The sequence below is a fragment of the Anas platyrhynchos genome, chromosome 1, assembly GCF_047663525.1.
Source record: "Anas platyrhynchos isolate ZD024472 breed Pekin duck chromosome 1, IASCAAS_PekinDuck_T2T, whole genome shotgun sequence".
Classification (NCBI taxonomy): domain Eukaryota; kingdom Metazoa; phylum Chordata; class Aves; order Anseriformes; family Anatidae; genus Anas; species Anas platyrhynchos.
The window spans coordinates 57,687,140-57,708,940 of NC_092587.1; the positions used below are offsets into that span (position 1 = coordinate 57,687,140).

Here is a 21,801-nt window from a genome sequence, read left to right on the forward strand (position 1 = left end):
CTAGATGTAACTCTAGTTTTATTTTTTTTCAATAATGGCTATTTATTTTTGGTACAGACTTAGATGCAAGATTTTTTATTCTAATAGAACTGCCATCTGAATTGCCATTTCAACTAAATTGCCATTTCAAACACTTTTCTCATTAGACTTCCTGGATTCTAAAGTCCTTTTTAAATGACTTCCAGAATTCTTAATAATTAAAATTTCTTGAGATACTTGTGATCTTTGCTTATACGACACGTGAGGGAACTGTGGTATCTAGCCATAGCAGTATCCTTATTGTGTTAAATATTTTCACAGTAAATAAGCAACAACTGTTGGTACAGCCTGTTGCAAAAAGGTGAGTGATTAGATTGCAGAACTGGGGAGGAAATGTCAAATGGGCCAAATCCAGTGAAATTTGACAAGCAGAAATGTATGGTCAGGCTGGAACAATCTGGGCACAGTAACAATAAATGATGGGAAAGCATAATGGGAAACATGGTACTTGGAGAAGAGGAAAGTCATTGCATGACTGAGAGCAAAATCCGTATCGTGGGAAAGAAAGAGGTGCAAACTTTCACACAGCATTCGTTATGAGAGGCAGGAGCAAACAGAAGGTAGTTATTTGGAGAAAAGAAAAAAAAAAAAAGACACAGCCAAGCTTGTTTTTCAGGAAGGGAAAAAAAATGTAGCTGGTGTTGGAAGGAGCTGGAGAAGAAGTGGAAAAAGAGGTACTTTGAGGAATGGTGGATGCTGGAAAAAAAATGAACGTACTCAGTAAAGTATGATTGAAGAGGAGCCTGAGTGGGGAAAGAAGCGTGACATTGATGAAGCAGAGAAAACCTAGACATCTGGAGGGGGAAGGAGTAAATAATCTATGATGTGGAAAGGTTTTTGATTCATATGTGGAAGGGGCATTTAAAAAACATGCAGGTTTGCTAGCTCTTCTGCACAGTAGTATGAAGGAAAAAAGCTCTTATGCCCAAGTTTTGGAGGGCATATTATTCTGTTGCACGAGGATAACATGGGAGAAGGCACAAAAGAGTTACTGGATACCAGAGAATCTATCATCTGCTCAGAAACTTTACTAGCTAGACCAATTTTAACTCTGGTCAAGTCAGCCTTACTACAACATTCCACCAACTTGATTTTTAAGCTTATCCTAGTACAAGTCAGTTATTTTGATGTGTGTATGAGTAAGAAATGTTACCAAAAATTCTATTAAAGATAGGTATCAAGTCTTTTTTTGTACCATTCAGAGCATACAATCGAAAGGGACAGCCGGAGATAGTACTGTCTCTTGTTAACAAAGCAGATATATTTTATAAGCTTGCAGATAAAATGACAAATTCTTATTAAAATGAATTAAATATTTTCCTCCCCTCTAACTGGAGAAGATTCATTTGTACCTCCCTTTATAATTTCTAGAGTAATTAGGGCTATGGATGATTGACATCTATTTGCTTTTGTGTCAGCATGTAGCACTTTTTTTAACTCTTGTTCATATTACCTCATTTAACTTATTTAATCTGCAATTCACCTTAAAACTCCTTCTACAGCTTCTTGTACCATTTGCATTCTTCTGACAAGCTAGACCAGCCAGGAACTCCAGTGGCTTTGCCTTTTTGAGGTGTTATCTGCTACCTGATGCCAAGTAACAGTCAGAGCCGTCCTGTTTGGCCATTCCTACTGTCTACTTTTCTTTCCTCTACTTAAGAAATATCCAGAGGGTTAATAGAAGTAAGGGTGATTTATTTGAAATGCGCATTGTTTGGGATTTTGAAGGATTTTGTGACCTTCTCAATTGTTCTATCAGCATGCTTGAAAGGGAACAATTTCATTTGCTAAACTACAACTAAATGCGGCTTTAAATTTGGAGTCAGAAGCATTTTATACCATGGGTCTTTTCTTCTTCCGTGCAATGCTTTGAAATGATTTTTGCAATCTAGTGAGTTACTGAATTATTCCAGCTTATTTTTAGAGTAATTACATAGCTAAGACAGTTCCACAGCCTTATTATGCTATTTGACACAGGGAAGAGTGCTTCTTTTAACTACTCGGATCAATATTTTGAGGTTTTTAGCATCACTATATATCTTACACTGATCTGTGATATTTAAATTTGTGATATCCTCTACCACTCAGTTTATAATACAGTTTATAATACATTAATTTCTTTGGGGCTTTTAGAATGCTGATGAAAAAAATGGTGAGTAGCAAATTAATTTCAATTATTTTTGCAATTTACCAACTAAATTAGACTTTTCTCATACAAAGATTAAAATGGCATGAGGATTAAGGCTTTATAAATGCAGAATAGTTTGCAGAATCAGGGCTCCAAATAAGACTATCTTCTTTTTAATGGATTTGCTATTTCACTTCAGTTCTGAGCACCATGCAAGCTCTCTTAAGTCCAAGAATAAGGCATAATGCACACATTGGGAAGCGCTAGTATAAGCACCCTGTGAAATGAAGTGTTTGAAATTCATTGTTGTTATTATGGTAAAATTGCTATTGCAAAGAAGAGAGTCTCTTTAGAAGAGCAGAAAATAGCAATATAATATGCTAATTAAATTACCAACTGCTTAAAAAGGAGCAAGATGATGCTCAATAACGGTACTGAAGGTACCAGAGGCAACGTGAGGTCTCCAGTGTGATTTTTCTTTTCTTTTTGGCCAGGTTGTTCTGTCATATGCTCTATTAACTGTGATTTCTAATCCACTCCTAATGGAGTCAGTCTGTTCAGTTATCTTTTAGATCATCATTTTTCCACATACACTCCGTGTTATAAATCGGTTTTCAGTACATAACGTTGGGGGAGGAAAGAACTAGTAGAGGCATGGTTTGTCGTGAAAGTTTCCTTCTCATATTCATGAAGTCTTTGTATTAAATTCAATGAAAATTTGATCGTGTCATGCAGGATACTCTAGAGAACCTAATATTAACAGAACATGCATAATTCATGACTTAAGCTATGAACCGACATGTTTAGTAAATATGCGGAACTGCCATATTTTGTGGGGGTACCCAAGAGCAGTAATGTAGCCCTTAGCCATTCAGCATTGTCAGGCTTGGAGAACAAAGGGCTTCTCAAATGGAAGTAAGCTGTAAACTCCCTGTGCTGGATGGGCTTTGCTTTCTCTGCAGCTAAAAATCTAGTTTGGTTTCAGTCCTACTAGTTGTTTACTTAATGTGCAGGACAGTTCCTCATATGCTCTATTTATGTGTTTATTTCTCAGTTCGAACTATTCTTGAAATTTGTTTCTTTTATTTAACTAGCTTGTTTACGTGATTTAACATTCTTCAAATTGCTCATTTGGGAGTTTTCTCTGCAAGAGTTGATGAAAGTCTTGAGAAGTCAAAGAAGCGTCTTCCCCGAACAATTTGAAATCTGCTTTTTACAAGTGAAATAGGGTCCTGAATGCATTATTTCATAGACATCTTTGGGAATAATTGACTTCTTAATAGTGCCATGAGATTTAATATCTGTAAGTTCTCAGATTCACATTACAAGTTCTACTACAAACAAGATCTAAGAAGGATTTTATCTGTTTACTCATACTTGCTCTTGTCTCCTGGTTTTGATTAAGAAGTTGTTGCCATGTCCTGGCTAAAGCAGAACACCATTCTAATAACATTGACATTCTAAAGGATTTTCCAAAAATCAGGACCAATAATACTTGTACAAATTCAACTTATATTTGGAAGCAATCATCCACCAGGTTACTTTCCTATGAATCCTCTTAATTTTGTTAGTTTTAGATCAACCATTTTTTCCACTCCCTTTGAAGCAGGTGTTTTTCACACTGCTGACACATCCTTTTTTTTTTATTTTTTTCCCTCTTACAGTATCCAGGGTTCTGGAGAAACATTAAATGCTTCATCTCAGATGTTCTGAATACTGAATCAATTTTTACTCAATGCAATTTTAGATGTGGTGGTTGATTAATTCTAGTTCTGGGGAGATGGATGGTAGCTTTCACTTAAACTAGAAGAATGTGTCTGGAATTTGGAGATTTTCCAAAATAGAAGTTAGCTCTTTAAGCTTAACCATGTTAGATAACTGAGATCAGCTGAGGTACTGAGATCATCTGAATTCATGTACAAAATTCAGAGATGTGAATAAACTACTTATCTAATACATGAAGATTGGCTGATCACTCTTCTGGCTGTCTCCCGTTTGAGATTTCACTTGCTCAGCCTGTTAATGCTTCGAGATTGCCATTGTGGCTTCTACAGAGCCCATCCATCACGGCCACTAAGTGCTATGGTAGTGTAAGTCTATAACATATATATGGAAATTATGGTCCCCCCTCTATAATAGATGACATTAAGGCTTTTGAAAATGAGTAAACTAACTAAAGTCCTCACAAAACCTGCATGCCATTTCTGCAAAATGAAAGGTTTAAAATGCTGTGAATTTAGGTACTGAGACAGCCTCATTCCTAGGTTTAATTTCTAGCCGGCCTTTGCTCTATTCCCACAGCTGAAAGCTGATTCATTTTGTTAAGATTTTTATAGAGCACTGTAAGACCACCATGACAAAGCTATGAAACCCTGCTCCAGGAGATACCATATCTGGTTGTGGGCTCTGGGCATTAGACTGACATATCTGTGACCATGTTAGACCCTTAGAGAGAACTAAATCCCTTACTTTGACCATATCATCTTGACCTTACTGACCATATCATCTTGACATCGAACAGACACTGTCTAGGACTGGCAATGTACTCAACACACAGTTCTGGCTGCGTGAGGTTCTTCACCTCCAGCAGCTCCATTGCTGGAGGAGCAATCACCAGGACAGCCGCTATGTTGCTGGCACAGTCCGTGCTGGTTACAGCGTAAGACGTTGCTGAAAATTGGGAAAAAGCCCTGTCCATGCAACAGTTCCTCCAACCCATCTGAAGGTGTTTAGCGCGTGATCCACCCTCTGCTCAATGGGCCTTTGTCCCATGCAAGGTGTCTCAACCATCTGCTTTCTCTCTCCTTTACCTTGTTGACTTTGTATGGGAGGGCAGCACGCAGGTACTGCTACACTTGGGGTTCACCATGTTCTTACTAGAGGTACAGGGGGATGCAGAAATGTCCATTAGCTCAAAGGAAGTCCAATACCGGTGTTTGGTACCAAAAAAAAAAAAAAAAAAAAGCTTTTTAAACATTTATTAAGGCATGTAAATATTTTAAAGTATTTCGAATGAGATTATTGCATTACATAAATATTTAATATGTACAGAATCTACACTTAAAGCTCTGATTAATGCATACATACCTCTGGAATAGGTATAGCTTTCAGAATTGTGCTAACAGAAACAAACCTGAACATTTTTAGCACTCCCTGCCATAAACAAAAAAATGTCCTATTGTAAGAAAATGTAAGAATCTTCTCACGACATGGATTCATTTGTCACACGTAATAACTGTTCACCTTTCTGACTGGTAATTCCCACTCAATTCCAACATCACACTCAGTTCTGTGGCAGATTACTGAACTGAGGCATTCAGCACAAAGCTTGCTGTTAGTTACCTGATTATTTGGAGCCAGAGCACACCCGCAGATGCCCTGCTTCCAGGTTGTGTCATGGCTACGTTTATCCCTCACCTCTGTTCAGTCATGTCGCCTGCTAGACAAGGACCTCTGAAAGCCCTTTAGGTATTCCAGGTTCTTTTCGAATGCAAGTCCTCAGGATGAGGATGAGGAAGGCTGTGGTGTTGTGTACAGCTGTGTGCTCAGCAACTTGCCCGGTTTCCCTGCAGTGTTAGGAAGAGGTCAGGCTGCTTCTCTCTTGTGCTACATCGGGTGCCAGCAGCCAAAGAGAAAAGCCAGCTTTGTCGTAGCACTGACACCAATTCAGTTCTTCTGAAGCAGGTGACATGGCCTGGAAGCCTCAGTCAACAACCCACAATAAACTCAATTGCCTTCATACAAAACGGTCAGAAAACTGCTAGCCACATTGGCTCTGCATAGCAAACCCTCATGGGCACTTGTTAAAAATGAACCCCTGTGAGTGGCAGAGGGTTAGGATGCCCCATTTTAGGATGCTTCTCCACGGTCTGATAGCCTCTGAAAAGGGAAGGGCCCGGCAATGCAGCAGGCAGCAGCATGCAGTTCACGTCTGTCCTGAGCTCACATCAGTCAGATCTCTGGCGCAGAAGGAAACCATTAGCCATCACCAGCATCTCTTCAGCTAATTATCCCCAGGCTTTTTATTTGATCAAAGGAAGATGTGAGTGTGCTATTTTACTTCTAAGCAGAAGCACACCTGGCTGAGTACATCTACTGAAATGTTCTGCTAGAGGGAAAACGAGCATCTCTGTCTCCAGATGCAAATCTCTGCTCACCTGAAAAGCTCACTTTGCATGACAATTTGATAATAAAAGAGGAGTTAGCAGTAACACCCATCACAGGGACTGTGACAGCACCTGCAAGCAAGAGGCTGATTGCAGCCTCAGCCTGGATTAAGGTATGAAGGAAACACTGTTCCTAATGGCTTCAGGTGGAGCCTCTGCCATTCAAAACCAAGCACAGAATGTCTTAAACCTGACACCAGGTAATTATTTTAGAAGTGCTGACCTGAGTGCTTTCCATCTGACGTCTTTACACTGATGAAAAATTAGACTGGAATTAGACACTGCAAACAAAGCGTGTAACTCCTTGCTGAGAAACTGGGACGGAGCCTGTGTGCTATCATCCAGCTGCACTTCCCAGCATGGCAATACTCATTAATGTTAGACGTGAGTCATTCATAGGTTTATGGACACTTCCAGTAGCCCTGGCAAAGAAAGAGTGGCCAGATAACGTGAAACATGCCACCATAAGCAAGGCAAGATAATTCACTTTGTTGTGGTCTTCAACACTGTCCTCTGATTTCATTCTAAGTATCTCACAATGAGACTCCCAAAATGTTCTGCAGAGGCTTTGCATCTTAACTTTCCTCCCATTCCTTTTCCATAATTACACAGACTTAATACCTCATCTGAATTTCACTCAGCTGTTCCTCCTTCTAATTCTTGCACCATTGACTCTAAGTTTTTTTTTTTTTTCATAAAAAATAATTGCAGATATAATTTTTGAAAATTTCCTAAGTGAAAAAGGGAGTCTTAAAAGCATCTGCTGTAGGAACGATACATATTGCACATAAAATCTTATTGCATATACAGCAGTAATATTTTTATGATAAAATAGCAAAGTACATTAATACACAATAGCTGAATTGTTATCTCTTTCCACAGTACTGTAGGAAAAACTCTCAATAAATCACATATACCTACAATCCGAGGAAGGAAAATATTTTGTTTTTTCTTGAGTGTATGGGTGTCAGCTTTTACATGGATGGCTCTGCAAACAGCTCTCACCTTTCCATAGCTATGCTGCATGGTCTGATTTGACTTTTTTTAATACAACTGTCTCTTGTGAGTTTACAAAATGGCCAAAAAAAAAATGCATTGATTGATTGCATTAATTGAGTGAACCATTATTAAAACAAACAAACAGACAACACCTATTTTAGAAGTAAAACAACCAGTTTTATCTGGATACAATGGTTTTCTGCTAAGATAGGTCTGACTAAATTAAGCCTAAGAAAGGCCGAGGTGATGCCTAACTGCTGGCTCTGTAGAAGCCTTTCCAGGAAGATGGGGGCTGCAATGGGCTTCTGAGGGATGTGGCACTGCAAATAGCTGCTGACACCATGGAGACCTCTCGCTAGCTGAAAAGTCATGGATTGCCACAGTATAATTCCATGTTTTGGAATAAACTGAAGCCTAATGGATTAATTGTCGTTATTCAGCTGTGCGTTACCCTGACAGCTTTATATATTAGTCGAAAAATAGAAACAATGTCATAAACTTTTGATTTTTCCCCTGCTGAGGGAAGCAGCTTTGCTGGTTGCTTGTTTCTTAAGTGAAATCTCTGACTGAAATACAGTTTTTAAAAACACATCATTTTACCTGAAATGCAAAGCCTTGTTTTCCAAATATTCTGGGCATTTGTTGCGAATTGATAGGCGGTGTGCTGCTGAACACCTAAAAAAAATGTTATCAAGTCTGTGTTCACTCAAAAAAAAATGACAGAGAACCTAATTTCAATATTAAAGTCAGTAAAATTTTTTAAACAGTGGGAAAAAGATATTTCTAACGATGTATAGTTGAATGAGAATATTTTCTAAACTTATCCTCCGTGAATAAGGTGCCATTTTCAGTCCTAAGCACCTCGGACTTACCCAGCAGAGGCGGGTTAGTGGCCATGGGCAGTGCCCTGTTCAGAAGCCTGAGTGCTCCCACAGACCGGCATGGGGCATATAGGGTAAAAGGAGAGGCTGTGTGGCACGTAAATAGGAAAAATAAAGTTGTTTCTTCTCTTCAAACAGATTTTTAAGAACTGATTTGAAAGCAGTTTGGGGAGGTTGCTCTAGGATATGTTGTCCTTTCGAGCACTGCAGAATAGATCTGGTCTCTAGTTTTTCAAAATTTTCAAGCTATGGCAGAGCTGTAAGTGCAACTGAGAAGGCAAGCTATTTTTCTGTGGCATCAGGAGTTTTGTATGTAATTATGTGTAACGTAGCTGGCGAGAAAAGCCCTGCACGGCAATTTAGGAAGCATATGCTCTAGTTTCTACTCTGCTGGTGGCTGCATTTGTTTATTTTATTATTCTTTTACTCCTTTCTTCCCAGCTTCCCAGATTTTATTTTTTTTAATTATGATAGAAATACATGAAATGTATTTTCATCCGGATGAAAGGTCATGCCCACACTGAGCATGATATATGACCACAGGGGCAGGCTCTCTCAATCCCCATGTCACCTCCCCTGAGTTTACTGCACAGGTTTTTCGCCTGCGTGGGCATGGGTAGGATCCACACTCATCTCCCCCATGCCTGGGTGTGCCACGGCCCTGCTGTCATAGGGCAGTAGTGGGCACTTCACCCTTGTGGATGAATACAACTGTTACCAAAGCTGGTAGACTCCTCAGAGGAGCGCAGTGGCTTTCTTAGCCCCTGTACTGACGGAACGGGGTTGGGTTGCTTTGAAGCGTGTGTAATGCCTGCCAAATTGCCAGGGGAGGCAGAGCAATCAGCGCAGTGTCTGGAGCCAGGCTGAGCATTCACTTAGATTGAGACCTTCTCAAGACCTCCTTAATTACCTCCCTCTCTGATCGAGATTGTAGAGGAAACAAATTGGTGGTGCTGGCAGCAAGGAGGTTGTTGCCTCGACGCTGCACGGCTCAGGAAGCTGGGCTGCAACTCTGCCTGCTAATTAGGGAGGGGGTGTGTTAGTAGTGGGAATGGGCTCGGACACTAATGACAGGCAGTGAGAGCCCCAACAGGTGCTGCGACACCTATTCAGTATATTTCACATCTCTTATTCATGAGCTTTCTCCTGTTGTGAATAGCATGGCTCACGGTGCAGTTTGCCTCGTGAGGCAGGGGCTGGCAGATCAAAGGGCCTGTTTGCCGCTGGCCCTGCTGCACCCAGCATATGGCATCCAGTTTTGGGGCCCTCCTCAATTCAAGAGGGATGTTGAGATGCTGGAGAGGGCCTAGTGATGGCCTACCATGATATTCGGAGACCTGAGGCATACAACCAACAGGGAGAGGTTGAGTATTTGGCCTTAGTTAGCCAGGTGATGGCTAGCTGGGAATCTAATGGCGGCCTACGGCTGGCCTGGCCTAGCCTTGGTGGTCTTCAGCAGCAGCAGCATGTCCCAGCTGACCACCAGGGTCCCTTCCACCAACACAGCCACCACAGTGAGCAGTTATTTCCTAAATGTATGTTTTACCTAAACAATTTACAGTGCTGGTTTCCTCACCTAAGTTTGTCTTCAAAGCCCAGTTGGAAGTTTCTGCTTTGGGGCTAGCTGTGGTCTCAGCGAAAATCACAGATGAGGCCACACAGGTTTGGGGGCTGCTGAAAATGTTTAACACTAAGCTGTTTGAAAATTTTCATGAGGATGGGCAAGAACATGACCTAAAGCTCATCAGATAGTTTATGTCACTGAACTGGCTCCAAAGCACCCTCATTTGAGGTGGGACTGTGTTTCTGGGCATCCTACAGTCTTAAATTGACAGCCCTCATCTATGCTGGCTGGGAACTCCGAGAGGAAGGGAACGAGGGATGTTGGTAGATGATGTTAGCTTTGCTGTGCCACAGCAAATTTTGAGTCTTTTGCTTGTCCTGCTGCAATAACCCTTGTGAGAAAGCAAAGCTTTGTGAACAAAATCCCACCCTCAACCCTGAAAACATGAGCCAGAAATAAAGCACACAGAGAGGAACTTTCTTTCTTCAATTTAATTGAAGTTACTTAGAAAAATAATCAGGCTTGAATGGCTTTTTAAGGAAAGATTCATGAGCAGTTCACACTTGTGTTGGCAATGTATAATTTAGCTTTTTTCTTTATTAACAGTATATTTAGGTATGAGGAGATACTCTTCTACAACAAGCCTTCTACTGCATACAAATAGGTAAAAAAAAAAAAAAAAAATCCAACCCCACATTGATGTTAAATTATTCGTACACATTGTATTGTGCATGCATGTAAGAAAATAACACTCTCTGTAACAAGAGTAATAGTAAGGACAGTCCCTTTTTGTACCTGAAAAGTGCAGCAGACTACAGTGAAACCCTAAGACATCTGGGGTCAACTTCTAAAAGCACTTCAGCTTGTGAATTATTTCACAGGTCTTATGCAGCGCATGGTTCAGGCAGTTTGCAAGTTTTTGTGACAATGGGCATGGTTTATGAAGAGGCTGAAACATGGAAGAAGTCAGGTTTGGGGGGCCCCCCACGCCCTGAAGCCACCACTGTGTTCAGGCGGGCCAAATCCAGGCTGGGCTCCAGGTTAAGGTGCTTGGGGTGATCTGGGGGGACTAAGCCAAGGGAGGAGTGGCTGGTGCTGCTGGGCTGTGCTGGCCCTGCCTGATGATGGGGAAGCACCAGCAGATCCTGCATGGAGATCGACACTCCTAGGCCCAGCGGCTTTGAGGGGGCTGGTGGCTGAGGTGGGCAGCGGGACTGACTGAGAGGAACCCGCTGGTTCCTCTCTACTTTCACCACTGCTCAACCATAACTGCTGTACCTCTTTACAAAACAGCGGTGCCCTGGCTGGCCTTGCGGCCCCATGGACACATCTGTGTTTTCAATTTTGCCCGCTCATCTCCTGGGACCATCTGTGGCCGCAGCTATAAAATGAACCCTATAAGGAGGCCATGCTGAGGAGCAGGCCCGACCCCTGCTGGGATTGCCTGCTCTGGTCCCCTCACTGCAGGCGGTGGCCACCAGCTCTCTGAGATGAGGAGGCACAACCTACATGGGGTCATGGGAAAGGGATTTTTTTTTTTTTTGGCTCAGTCGAACAGCACACCCAGTAGTCCAAACAAAATCTATTCCTTAACATTTGTGGTCCTCCTTCAACCTCACAAGGGCTTTGTGTTCAACATACAGGACATGATCATATCCAGCATCTCAGCTCTTCATTTTAAACAGGAAACTACAACCAACTCACAGCACCCCAGAACAGATCAAACATTAAATTGACAGATTGCAGCAGTTTGGGATCAGTATTTTTTAAATAGCAAGAGATTGTTTTATGTGCCTGCTCCAGACCACATGGGGGCTGTGTCAGAGCTGGGCACCTGCCTCAGGCTGGCCTCTGCATGGAGGCAGAGGGGTGAATGAGCCCAGCACTGCTTTCAACAATCCCAGCTCCAGCAGCACCCAGCCCTCAGCTCTTCTAAACATGCTTTTTCACCTAAAGCTTCCTTATCAGAGCTGTCAAATATGTGTGGTTGTTTTTTTGGTGTGTGTGTCTCCAAAGCGGTGAAGCTAAAGAGAATATTTAAGAACAGATAAAAACGTGGTGATGAGCGAGCGAGGCAAAAAGTACAGAAAGAAGGGAGAATGCACACCCTGCTTTTAAAATATTTACTTTCTGAAGCAACTTTTTTTTCTTAAATTAAAAAAAAAAAATCACATTCTGTTGGAGTGGATTAACAGATAACTGAGGAAAAACTGGGACAAAAATATTAGCACTGTTGGATACAACACGAAACAGGCACAGAAACAGCTTGCAGGATGGGGGGGGAAGGGAGAATCTACCCTCATACAATTTTTTATTTTTTTTTTAACAAACATATACCCATCAAACTACAAATAAAAGAAAGACGGGGCACACTGTGATAGGCACTTGCAACAGCTCCACATACTCTAAATGAGACAAACTGCTTTCAAGTAAAGCACTAGTCAGCAATCAGAAACCACTCAGGAATTCAGAGCTGTCAGATTCAGGCAGTCAGTGCTTCACCAGCCATCAGGGTTATAAATAGGACCTGGGTTACAAAAACTGTGCCTGTTCCAGAGTGGATGAGAGATTTATTTGGAGGCTATGATTAAAAAAATAAAGACCCAAAGCCTGGGTAAGACCGAGCACAATCGTGAAAGGAGTTCAGCTGTTGTTTGCTATGCTAATTTGTTCTCCACTGAGATTTACTCAGTGACTTATTTTTACAAAATAAGACAGACCTATGTTACTTCTTTAACCATGTAGTGTCCTGGAGGCTACGTAATTCAGCAGCTATTATCAGCTACTGCACACTGCAACATTGTCAGGATCTGGCTCTGATACTACTACAGCAGCTCCACCTTCCACTGAGTTTACCTAAACCTTCACTAATTTTTTGAAGCGTTGGGTTTGAACATAAGAAGATACACATGCAGGCAATTCAAAACCCTTTTTTAGCAAACAGCTTTCAAACATTCCCACAAATGCCTCACCTAAAGTCTGTGCTTCCTTTTGCCAATCACCTCTCTTCTGTTCCCCGAACAAAACCCCAGGCTAACAAAGCCTCACACAGTCAAAGCTGCCCCTTGATTTTGGAAAGCTGTGGCTTGCCTGGCGGCACAAACACAGGCGGTCACCCTGAGGACTACACGGTTACCAGCACTGGTACTGGAAGAAAGCCTCGGCTCTGTGCTCAGCGCAGTGCCCAGGGCAGGTGAGCACTGGCCCTGAGCAGGCCCTGGGGCAGGACACCCACGGGTGACTCCAGACCATGTCCCACTCAGCTCCTGCTGCCCTCCATGTCTCACGGGCATCACATTAAAGCAAGCATAACAACTGCCACAGAGACATTCACCTTTGGTAAAAGGGCCGTGCTCTTCTAGACCTGACTGAGATGAAATCCTAACCATGGGAAATCAGAAGCATCCCTGTCAGCAACAACTGAAAAGAGAAGACTCCCCCTTCCCCAGAGGAAAAAGCCATGAAACCAGCATGTAGGAAGATTAGAGACCTTTTTTATTGCCTTGCATGCTTAGAGATCAACACGAAGATGACTTTCTGACTTTTTAAACGATATCTCCACATTCTTTAAAGCAACATATTGTGACTGGTGTTTTTGGAGCACATTAGCCAATTCTGGTTGCCCACCCTAAGATCAAGTAGAGAGGCATGACTTTCAGCAGATGGAGCTCCCCTAGTAACCTCATCCTGGGTATGACTGAAGTGAACACCAATTGCTTTGGGCATTCAAAAATCTCCACAGCCACTTTCAAAATGCTGATTTTTCAGACGGAGCATCCGCCAATCTGCATTCATTTGTGCAGGTGGGCTTCAAATTATGAGACAATGGGATGCATCATATTATTGACAAAACCATTAAGTCCAGATTTTTAAAAAGTTCATGGTTTCATTTCCCAAAGAATACATTCACATTTCTTTTAGTCATGGATTTTAGAGATCACGTATCTATCAAAATCTGTTTTATTTTTTCCCTCTCAGGGCTAGAAAGACAGCTTTTTAGTATGCTTAAGTGCAATATCACTTTCTGCAGAAATTATTTCCATCATTATTCTCAAAGCACGTGGTATCAAGAACCACACCTGTGTTTACCTGTATGAAAGGCTAATGGAAGCATATTATTATCCAGAGACAAGCTCAACTGAAGAAAGTATAAATCCAGATTCCTTTTGTCCAAATGTTATCTTATCTCTGTTGCTAAAGTGAAACCTACCAAGAGACCATGTTTTAAATAAGTATAAATAACATTAATTAGAATTTGAGGAATGCAAGATCAACGAAATTCACCAGAACACTATTAACATTTTTTAAACAGTGTAGCAGTATTATTAATTTCTACAGCTAGATCGTCACAATCCTGTTACCCTGCAAAGAGAGCTGTCCTTTCTTACAGTTGATTTAAATAATTTTGACTGTGCTGCTCGCAGCATCATTCAAAAAAAAAAAAAAAGAAAATATTAATTTACAAAATAACCCACTCTCCATATTTATTATGACAAATAAAAATCTTAAATAAAACAAGCTTTCTCTCCCCACTCTCCCCCCAACCCATCCCTCATTCCAATTTCAGGTAGCTTGGCACTGAGTAATTGAACATTAAAAAATCAAGTTTGTAGACTTCATACAGCTGCGTTTGGTGCTCCGAGCTGATGTTCTGGAAGAACTCTGTGGTCATTTCATCAGTAGTTCTCGTGGACTTTGCATAGGTGGGGAACTTCAGGTAGTTGCCGACTCCTGCAAGCTGGAGGATGTAATTCGAATCCTCTTCGAGTGTTTCGTATTTTCCTATGAGGTCGTAGTGAATGTGGCAAGGGTGGCAGAGGGAGTACACAGTCTGCCAGTGCTCGTTGAAGGGCTCTTCTCTTTGGGTGTGGGGGTCGATGAGATATGCCACAAACTCTTCAAATTTCACATCGTCGCCTTTACGCAGAGCTTCCTGGGTTGCGTTTTTCCTCTGGCGCCTCACGATTTTGGTGCCATAACGCTTGTGGAAGGAAGTGTTGTACTTTTGTGTGAACTTGTTCCTGTAGGCTGACACCAGTCTCTCGAAGGGCTCGCGTACAAAGAGGAACTTCATGTAGTTTTTCAAGCGGTGGTTGATCTCTGGGATGCTGTACTGGTTGAGGGTCTTCAGGTTTGAAGACACATGGGCTTCATTGGCCGGGATTTCCATTGGATCGCTGTACTTGCCTCTTCCCGTCAAAACCATCATGACTCTCTTCCAGTTTGTGCAGGCCACTTTGGGAACATAGCAATAGATCATTTCATGATCTTCATCCACCACCAGGTGTTTGAGATCGTTGGGCGTCAGCACACGGCGCTTCCTGCTAGACACACTGTTTGCTCGGCACGTGTCTGTCACTTGGTCCCGTCTAATCTGATGAAGAATCGCCGTGTTGGACAACTGCAAAGAGAGAAGATGTACCAGTAAGTCAAGCAGGTTGGAAACTCTTACTGCCTTTCTACTTACTAAGCAATTCACAGAAAAGCAGATTAGTGTTTGTATGGAACTTAAAACAGTTCATTATGAGGCTGAGTAAAAACGTTCCTGTGCTAGAAGATAAAGCTTTTTTTGTCTCCAAACTTCTTGGTACAAGCTGCCCAGGGTTTCACTTTGACACCAACACAAAGAAGTGTAACAGCTTACACATCCTGGTGACACATGTACTTACACAAACCTCACATCCTGAGATGTGGTCGCCGCTTTTCTTAACCCTGGAAAACCAATCTCCACTCTGCAACCCATCCCACGGCTACAGCAGTCAGACCCTGCCTGACTTTTTGCAGCTGCGATAGGGTAGGAAAACACCAGATTCAGAAAGTTTGTCGAAATGAAAACAGTATGTGGTTTCATTGCTGATATCTTTACGCTAGAGAATTTACAATCTCAGCTTGTTTGTTGGCTATGACCTTGGCAAAAGAAATGAAGCCCGTGGAGATTCCTGCTAGTTCCTAAGGGGACCATTCTCACAGACATGATTTCCTGGGGAGCTGGGAGAATATTAGCTATAAATTTGCCTCTCTGCTAAGGCCAGACTGACAGAAGGAAAGAGCACACAGCCTTCTAACACACACAGCACTATATTCACCCATAGCCCTTTATTATTTTGTTAATAGCTCCCTAATTTTCTACTATTATTGCTACTGGAGGCTTTGGAGAGGCTGTAATCTCTTAGGGGGAGCCCACAGGGCCCACTGGGCTGCTGTGCAGCAGCCACCAGCCACCATATCCCGTACAGCAACAGGAGGAAGATTTTCTGCTAAGGCAGGTGCTGGACTCCTCTGGGAAACACAGTCTATTACCTCAGGTAAAGGACCATGCTGATGCAGGGCTCCTGCATTTGCTTTTTCAGAGCTACCTGAGGTGTCCCTGCACGGCACTGTGTTTTGCTGTGCAAAGTGCCCTCACTGATATAAATGTCTTTTTACATATTCTGGATGAATTTTATCAAAGCAGCAGAGGGAAGGTTTTGGTAATGGCATTTACATTTACTTAACACCACTTAGCTGTCAATTTCAAGGAGCCTCGTGCACAGTAATTAGTTTAGCCTCAAAGCCAAGTAGTAAGGCAAGTATTGACCTTCCAGCCTGATGGGCAAAGAGGTCTGAGATGCCTTCTTGAATGCTGAGTCTTCCCAATGTGCTTATTTAATGCCTTCCAGGCAGGTTAACATGAATCACAGGATGCTGCAACGAAGCAGTCAGGGCAATGCAGATGGCATTCATCTGCTGTGGGAGTATTTAGCCTTTGGCTACAGGGCCGTATTGAGCCTTCCCCCTCCCCTGTGTGGTAAATACCCTGGGCAAATGGCTCTGCAGCTGCTTGGGGGTTCCTGCAGTCATGGGTCAAATCTCTGCTTTCAATACCAGGAGCTCTGATTCATATAAAAGAAAAAAAAAAAAAAAAAAAAAAAAAAGAAAGAAAGCAAGCAACAAAACAGGATTGAAACACACTTTAGAGGAAAAAAACAGACCAGACAACAAGATCCCCCAAAGGATCTTACTGACAGAAAAATGGAACTAAGCCAGTCGTAGGATGTGTGAGCTGTGGAATGAAGGGAGATAGAAATGGTATTGTTACAGACAAACCCTAAAAGCCCAGGCTTCACCCGCCCAAGGGCAGCAAAAGCTTTTGCAACATTTGAGCAGCTGAGGCTCCCCCTCCCTCTGTGCTGCGGTAGGTTGCAGAGGAATGTTCTTGTGGTGATGGGGAACACCATGGGGTTGGTGTACCTCAGAGCAGGGCAGGAGGGTTTTTTCTCCAGGACAACATTTATGTGTTTAGCCTGGGACCTCTCTATTTTGTACAAGGCCAATCACCACTTCTCCTCCGAATTCCTTGAGACTTTCCTCAACTCATCTCCTTAGTCCCTTGTTCAGCAAAATGTTGGCTAATGGCTAAAACATGAAATAGCCCAGAGTGACCACTTTAGACTGGCTTTGTGCGTGTGTGGTATCCCCCTGAATGCCTTCCAGGTGCATTTCAAGGGCAGTTTTGTGTTGTAGTCCAAGGGAGGAGAAAACCAATGTGAAATGTGCTTCAGATTTCCTAGGGAAACTGGCTGGGAGTTTCCAAAGTAAGATGTTAGAATGCAGTTGTCAAGGACCACACAGATGTTTGAAGAAAATTACTTTTTTTTAGGAGAAAATAAATAAATCCCTATTTCAATTTGTGCTGTTTTCAGAGAGATAAAGAGCTAGCGGTCAGCTCTACACGGGTTAGTTACCAGTGAATGATTTTCATAGCACTAAACAAAACCCTGTGCAAACATACAGACATACAAATTCTTCTCTGCAAGCAGATAAAGTGCCCAAATCTCTCTCCTTCTGCAGATTTTACATCAGTATCATATAGCATAGTACTGCTGTTTGTCTCTGGTTTTAGGGTAAACACTAGAAAAGCCTGAAGATACTGCTACATTACAATATGTTAACGCACTGTATTTGTTTCTCTGATGCTGTTCTTCGGATAAATACAGCATTAAGTGGATGAGATTCTGCGGCTTGTATTAGATGGAAGGTCAGACTCGATAATCTACTGGTTGCTTCTGACCCTAATCTACAGATGAATCTTCGTAGAGCTGTGCTTTGCTCCTGATTTCATTCCTACATCAATGGGCTAAAGCACTTTCTCTCCACACGCCAGCATTAATGAGATTTTCAGGCATTCGGAGCAAGGGGAAAAACGCAGCCTTCGTCTTTGCAATTGCAAACGAGACTGCGCTACGTCAAATTCACTTAAAAGGCAACACTCGTGGATTTTGTAGTGGCACTTGTCTCCCTCTCTTTTTAGCACAGAGGAAATACGAAGAAATGGCATAAAAGTTTGACCGGCTACATTTACCAAACATGCACCAGTGCCCTGGGGTCAGCTCTGCACCTGCTCTGGCCTGGCTGGTAGCACACAGGAGCACACAGGAGCTACGAGGTAGCTCTTGCTAAACTAGCACAGCCAGGTACGGCACCGAGGAGCCTTTAACAGAGCTCCTGCCAAAGCTCAGGCATCTGCCGTGGTTTAGGTCTGTCTCTCTGCTGTGCATTGGAGAGAACACACTGACCAGAAACACATACGCTGGCGAATTTACAACTTTCAGCCTGTGAAATGCAAAGGTTATTCAAGGTAAATTACAGTAATGAGATGGGAGGTATTTTCTTCTGACTGCTTAGGCACAGCAGGATAAAATAATCTTTGAGGGCCTTTCCAAGCTTGGTGGTCAAGCAGCAAGTTCAGATTTAAACGCAAGGACATTTTAAATTATTTTATTTTAATTGAACAGTGTACTGTAATGCAGCCTCGGAGCAGAGATCAATAAAATTCATGTAGATGGCTGCAATGACAGCACTTCTTGAATGGACGGACAGAAATAACCAAGGTGCCACTCAAAAAAAACCCGACAAACTTCATTAAATTTCACCTCTCTGTAAAAAATGAGAGTGCAAAGAAGTGCCTCAAACTGCTATAAGGCAAGGTTTTATTTATTCTTACTGCACTGCCTGCAGCTGCTGCTTGTTCTGCAAATGACTGTAACCAGGCTCACAAATAATCGATGCTGGGAGTGCTAACATGACATTGGGCATGGCAGGATGAAGGGTAAACGTAACCAAGTTAGTTTAAAGTGGAATAATGAGGACAAACAATATGAAAGGGGGTTGCAGACCCATGCCCTTCTATACTGCCATTTCCTTGCATTAATAAAGAATTTGCATCTGCATTTAGTTCTTCACTTACACCTGTATTTGGAGGCTTGGTGTCTGTCCTGTGCTAGAACTATACAAGTTGCCGTGGCATTCCTGCTACCTGCAGTCCATGAAGCTATCAAAATTAGGAGCATCTCCGCTGAACTCTGAGTTGTGTCTATCCAGTAGCACTGCTTAGCTTAGCATGAACCAGAGCTCATCTCTACCAACTTCTTGAGAATATTCGTTTAGAGCTGTGCGGAGCAGACTCATAATCCACTGAAAGCAAGGTCTTGAAGTGAAAAGTGTCAGACAGACTAACTATAGGTGGCACTAATGGTCCTACTTATGTGACATCTACAGAGACTAATATTTCACTTGACTGAAAAATCTCAAATAAGAGCAGCTCTCCTTCCTCCTGCGTATCAACCACACCATCTGAATTTCAGGAGGTGTTTGGCATTTACTGTATAAAATGTTTCTTGATATTATTTATGTTTTCCCAAATGTTTAGGGATGTTGTGTTTTTTTTTAGCATGAGGTTATACACATGCCCATTTCCAATCCCATTTTCAACATAAAAAGTGCAAATATGATTGTTACAATCCTGATGGACTGCCCTGAACCTATAAACATCTTTTAGACATTGTTTTAGTGGTTGGCTTTTAAAGCTTGGATCTATAGCTGCCATACTTGGTATATCTGCATTCTAGGCAACAAGTTCGAGATTGCTTTCTTAAAAACACTCACCATTAGACAATAAAGGGGAAGCAACCATGCTTCATATGTCATTGTCCAAACATAAGTAGTTCTAATAAATCACACATAACTATTGCTCTTTACAATTTATATAGATGACAGACAGTAATGTGAATCAAGACACTGAATCTAAAAGAGTAAGCAAATTTTAGATAAAGAGATTTAATTAAACTGACCTGGACTGGAAAAAAAAAAAAAAAAAGTAACAGCTTTGAAATATTTCATACTTTATTTTACATTTCATAGTATATTATTGTTGATTTAATGTTTTCAAAAAATCCCAGAACCCAAATAACCCCACGAAAACCTCAATCAATATTTGTTCAGAGTCCAATAAAGCAGACTAGAAAGCACATAATGCATGCTGGAGATGGAAATACTTTACATCTTTGCTGACAACTTGAGGATGGACAAACTAGAATACAAATTTGCTATGAAAATGTCTCTACAGAGTGGCTGGATAATATAAGATAATAAAACTAATATTAACTTAGGAGCATTTGTGCTAAGAAAATTTTAGAGACAAATTATATCCTCTGAAGGAAAATTCATGAAATATTACAAAGCTGCTTTCTTTTCTCCATTTAATTCATTGAACTTATTGCCCCACAAAGATAAGGCAAAATATGCATTTATTTCAAGTAATTCTCTATTGCAACTGAAGATAACCATAACATTTTAAATTCCCACCGTACAGAATGCACCAGGGCTATGAAAAAAAAAAAGGATCAAAACTTTTGAGTGAAAACAGTCTTACGTTGCAGCTGCTAGCACTGTATTGTCAAAAATCCTAAACTGCTTCACACATTCCCTCCTTCTTCCTCCTATACACACATCCTACCTCATGTGTGTGTCTGCATGCACGTATGTAGAAGGGAAGGGTGAAACAACCCAGCAGTTGCATTGCTTTGTGTCCAGAGGCTACAGTTATCTGAATAATGACACATCAGCATTAACTCTGGCATTCATTCGTCTTTGGGTGCTGGAGAAGAAACAACACTAAACCAGGCGAAATGCAGTGGCAGAAAGACATGCAGCTGAAGCTGCCAATGGTCACTACTAGGTCATTAAGTCCTGGCCTTTTTGTCTTAAAGTACCACACAGAGCCTAAATAATACGACATCTCCTTGAAAAACCACAAGCCGGCTCTCTCTGGCATGAGGGTCACAGCAGGGATCGACAACAAACAATACCAGCTGTGTGTTAAAGCCAGCTTTTTAATCATCCTACGCCTCCACCCAACAATAAGAGATACAGGTATGGATTCAGGAAGAAAAGAGTGAGACCTTTTAAAAATGACAACTTCTGTAGCCCCACACATATTTGCAAGCCTTTCCATTGCCATTCTGCTAGAAATTGTGTGGTGCCAGGGCCCATGCAGCAAGCAGGGTTTGGGGCTGGTAAGGTGAATGTACACACTTGTAAAAGGTCTCTTTGGAACAGGGAGATAGAAAAGTTGGACGTGCGAAGGAGAAAGACATATGATCTGTCCAAATGGGTTGACTAAAGCATGTCTGTGCCTGCTGCTATTGTGAGGCTGTATGGGTATCCTGCAAACAAAGGACAGGCAAAATTGAAATGACTGAGTTTAAATGCAATACACCTGAGAGGTAAGAAATCATTGGGTACAGAGGAGCCTTGAGCTGAGAATAATTACAGCACAAAAACTTAATGCTGATGTGTTTCTTGGGACTTAACATATAGAAGACAAGCTTGGAGCCTCCCGTTACATGTACAATGAGCACTTTGCTGTCACCTCCTCAGTGCTTCAAGGCAGCTGCAGGAAGGGAGTGGGGAAAGGAATTCAGCGGATAGCCAATCCTCTTTTTGTCTCACAGCCAAAAGAAGTGGACGAAGCCTGGGGCTGGGCCCAGAGACACCTTGATGGATGGGATGATGATCAGAGCTGCGTGGCCTTTCTGTGGCTGGGCTCTGCCCCCGAGCCCAGCCTCGCCGCCGCCTCCATAGGGAAGGACAGCGCATGATGAATCTGGCCGCTTCTGGCTCATTCTTTAAGTGCCGCCATAAATCACTGCTCATATTAAAAAGCTGAAAGGTCTGGCTGTCTTACGAATTTCATTTTCAAATGAA

General features: G+C 41.9%; 1 protein-coding gene across 2 annotated transcripts in view; it reads right to left on the reverse strand.

The window, feature by feature from the left end:
• Positions 1-10,249: 10,249 nt before the first annotated feature.
• The window catches only part of CHST11 (carbohydrate sulfotransferase 11), a 168,661-nt gene continuing 157,109 nt past the window's right edge, over positions 10,250-21,801 (reverse strand). For both annotated transcript variants that reach the window (XM_027449537.3, XM_027449531.3), the window contains exon 3: positions 10,250-15,178. In XM_027449537.3, coding sequence (XP_027305338.1) covers positions 14,330-15,178 — 849 coding nt within the window. In that variant the 3' untranslated portion in view covers positions 10,250-14,329. The remainder of the gene's footprint in view (positions 15,179-21,801) is intronic.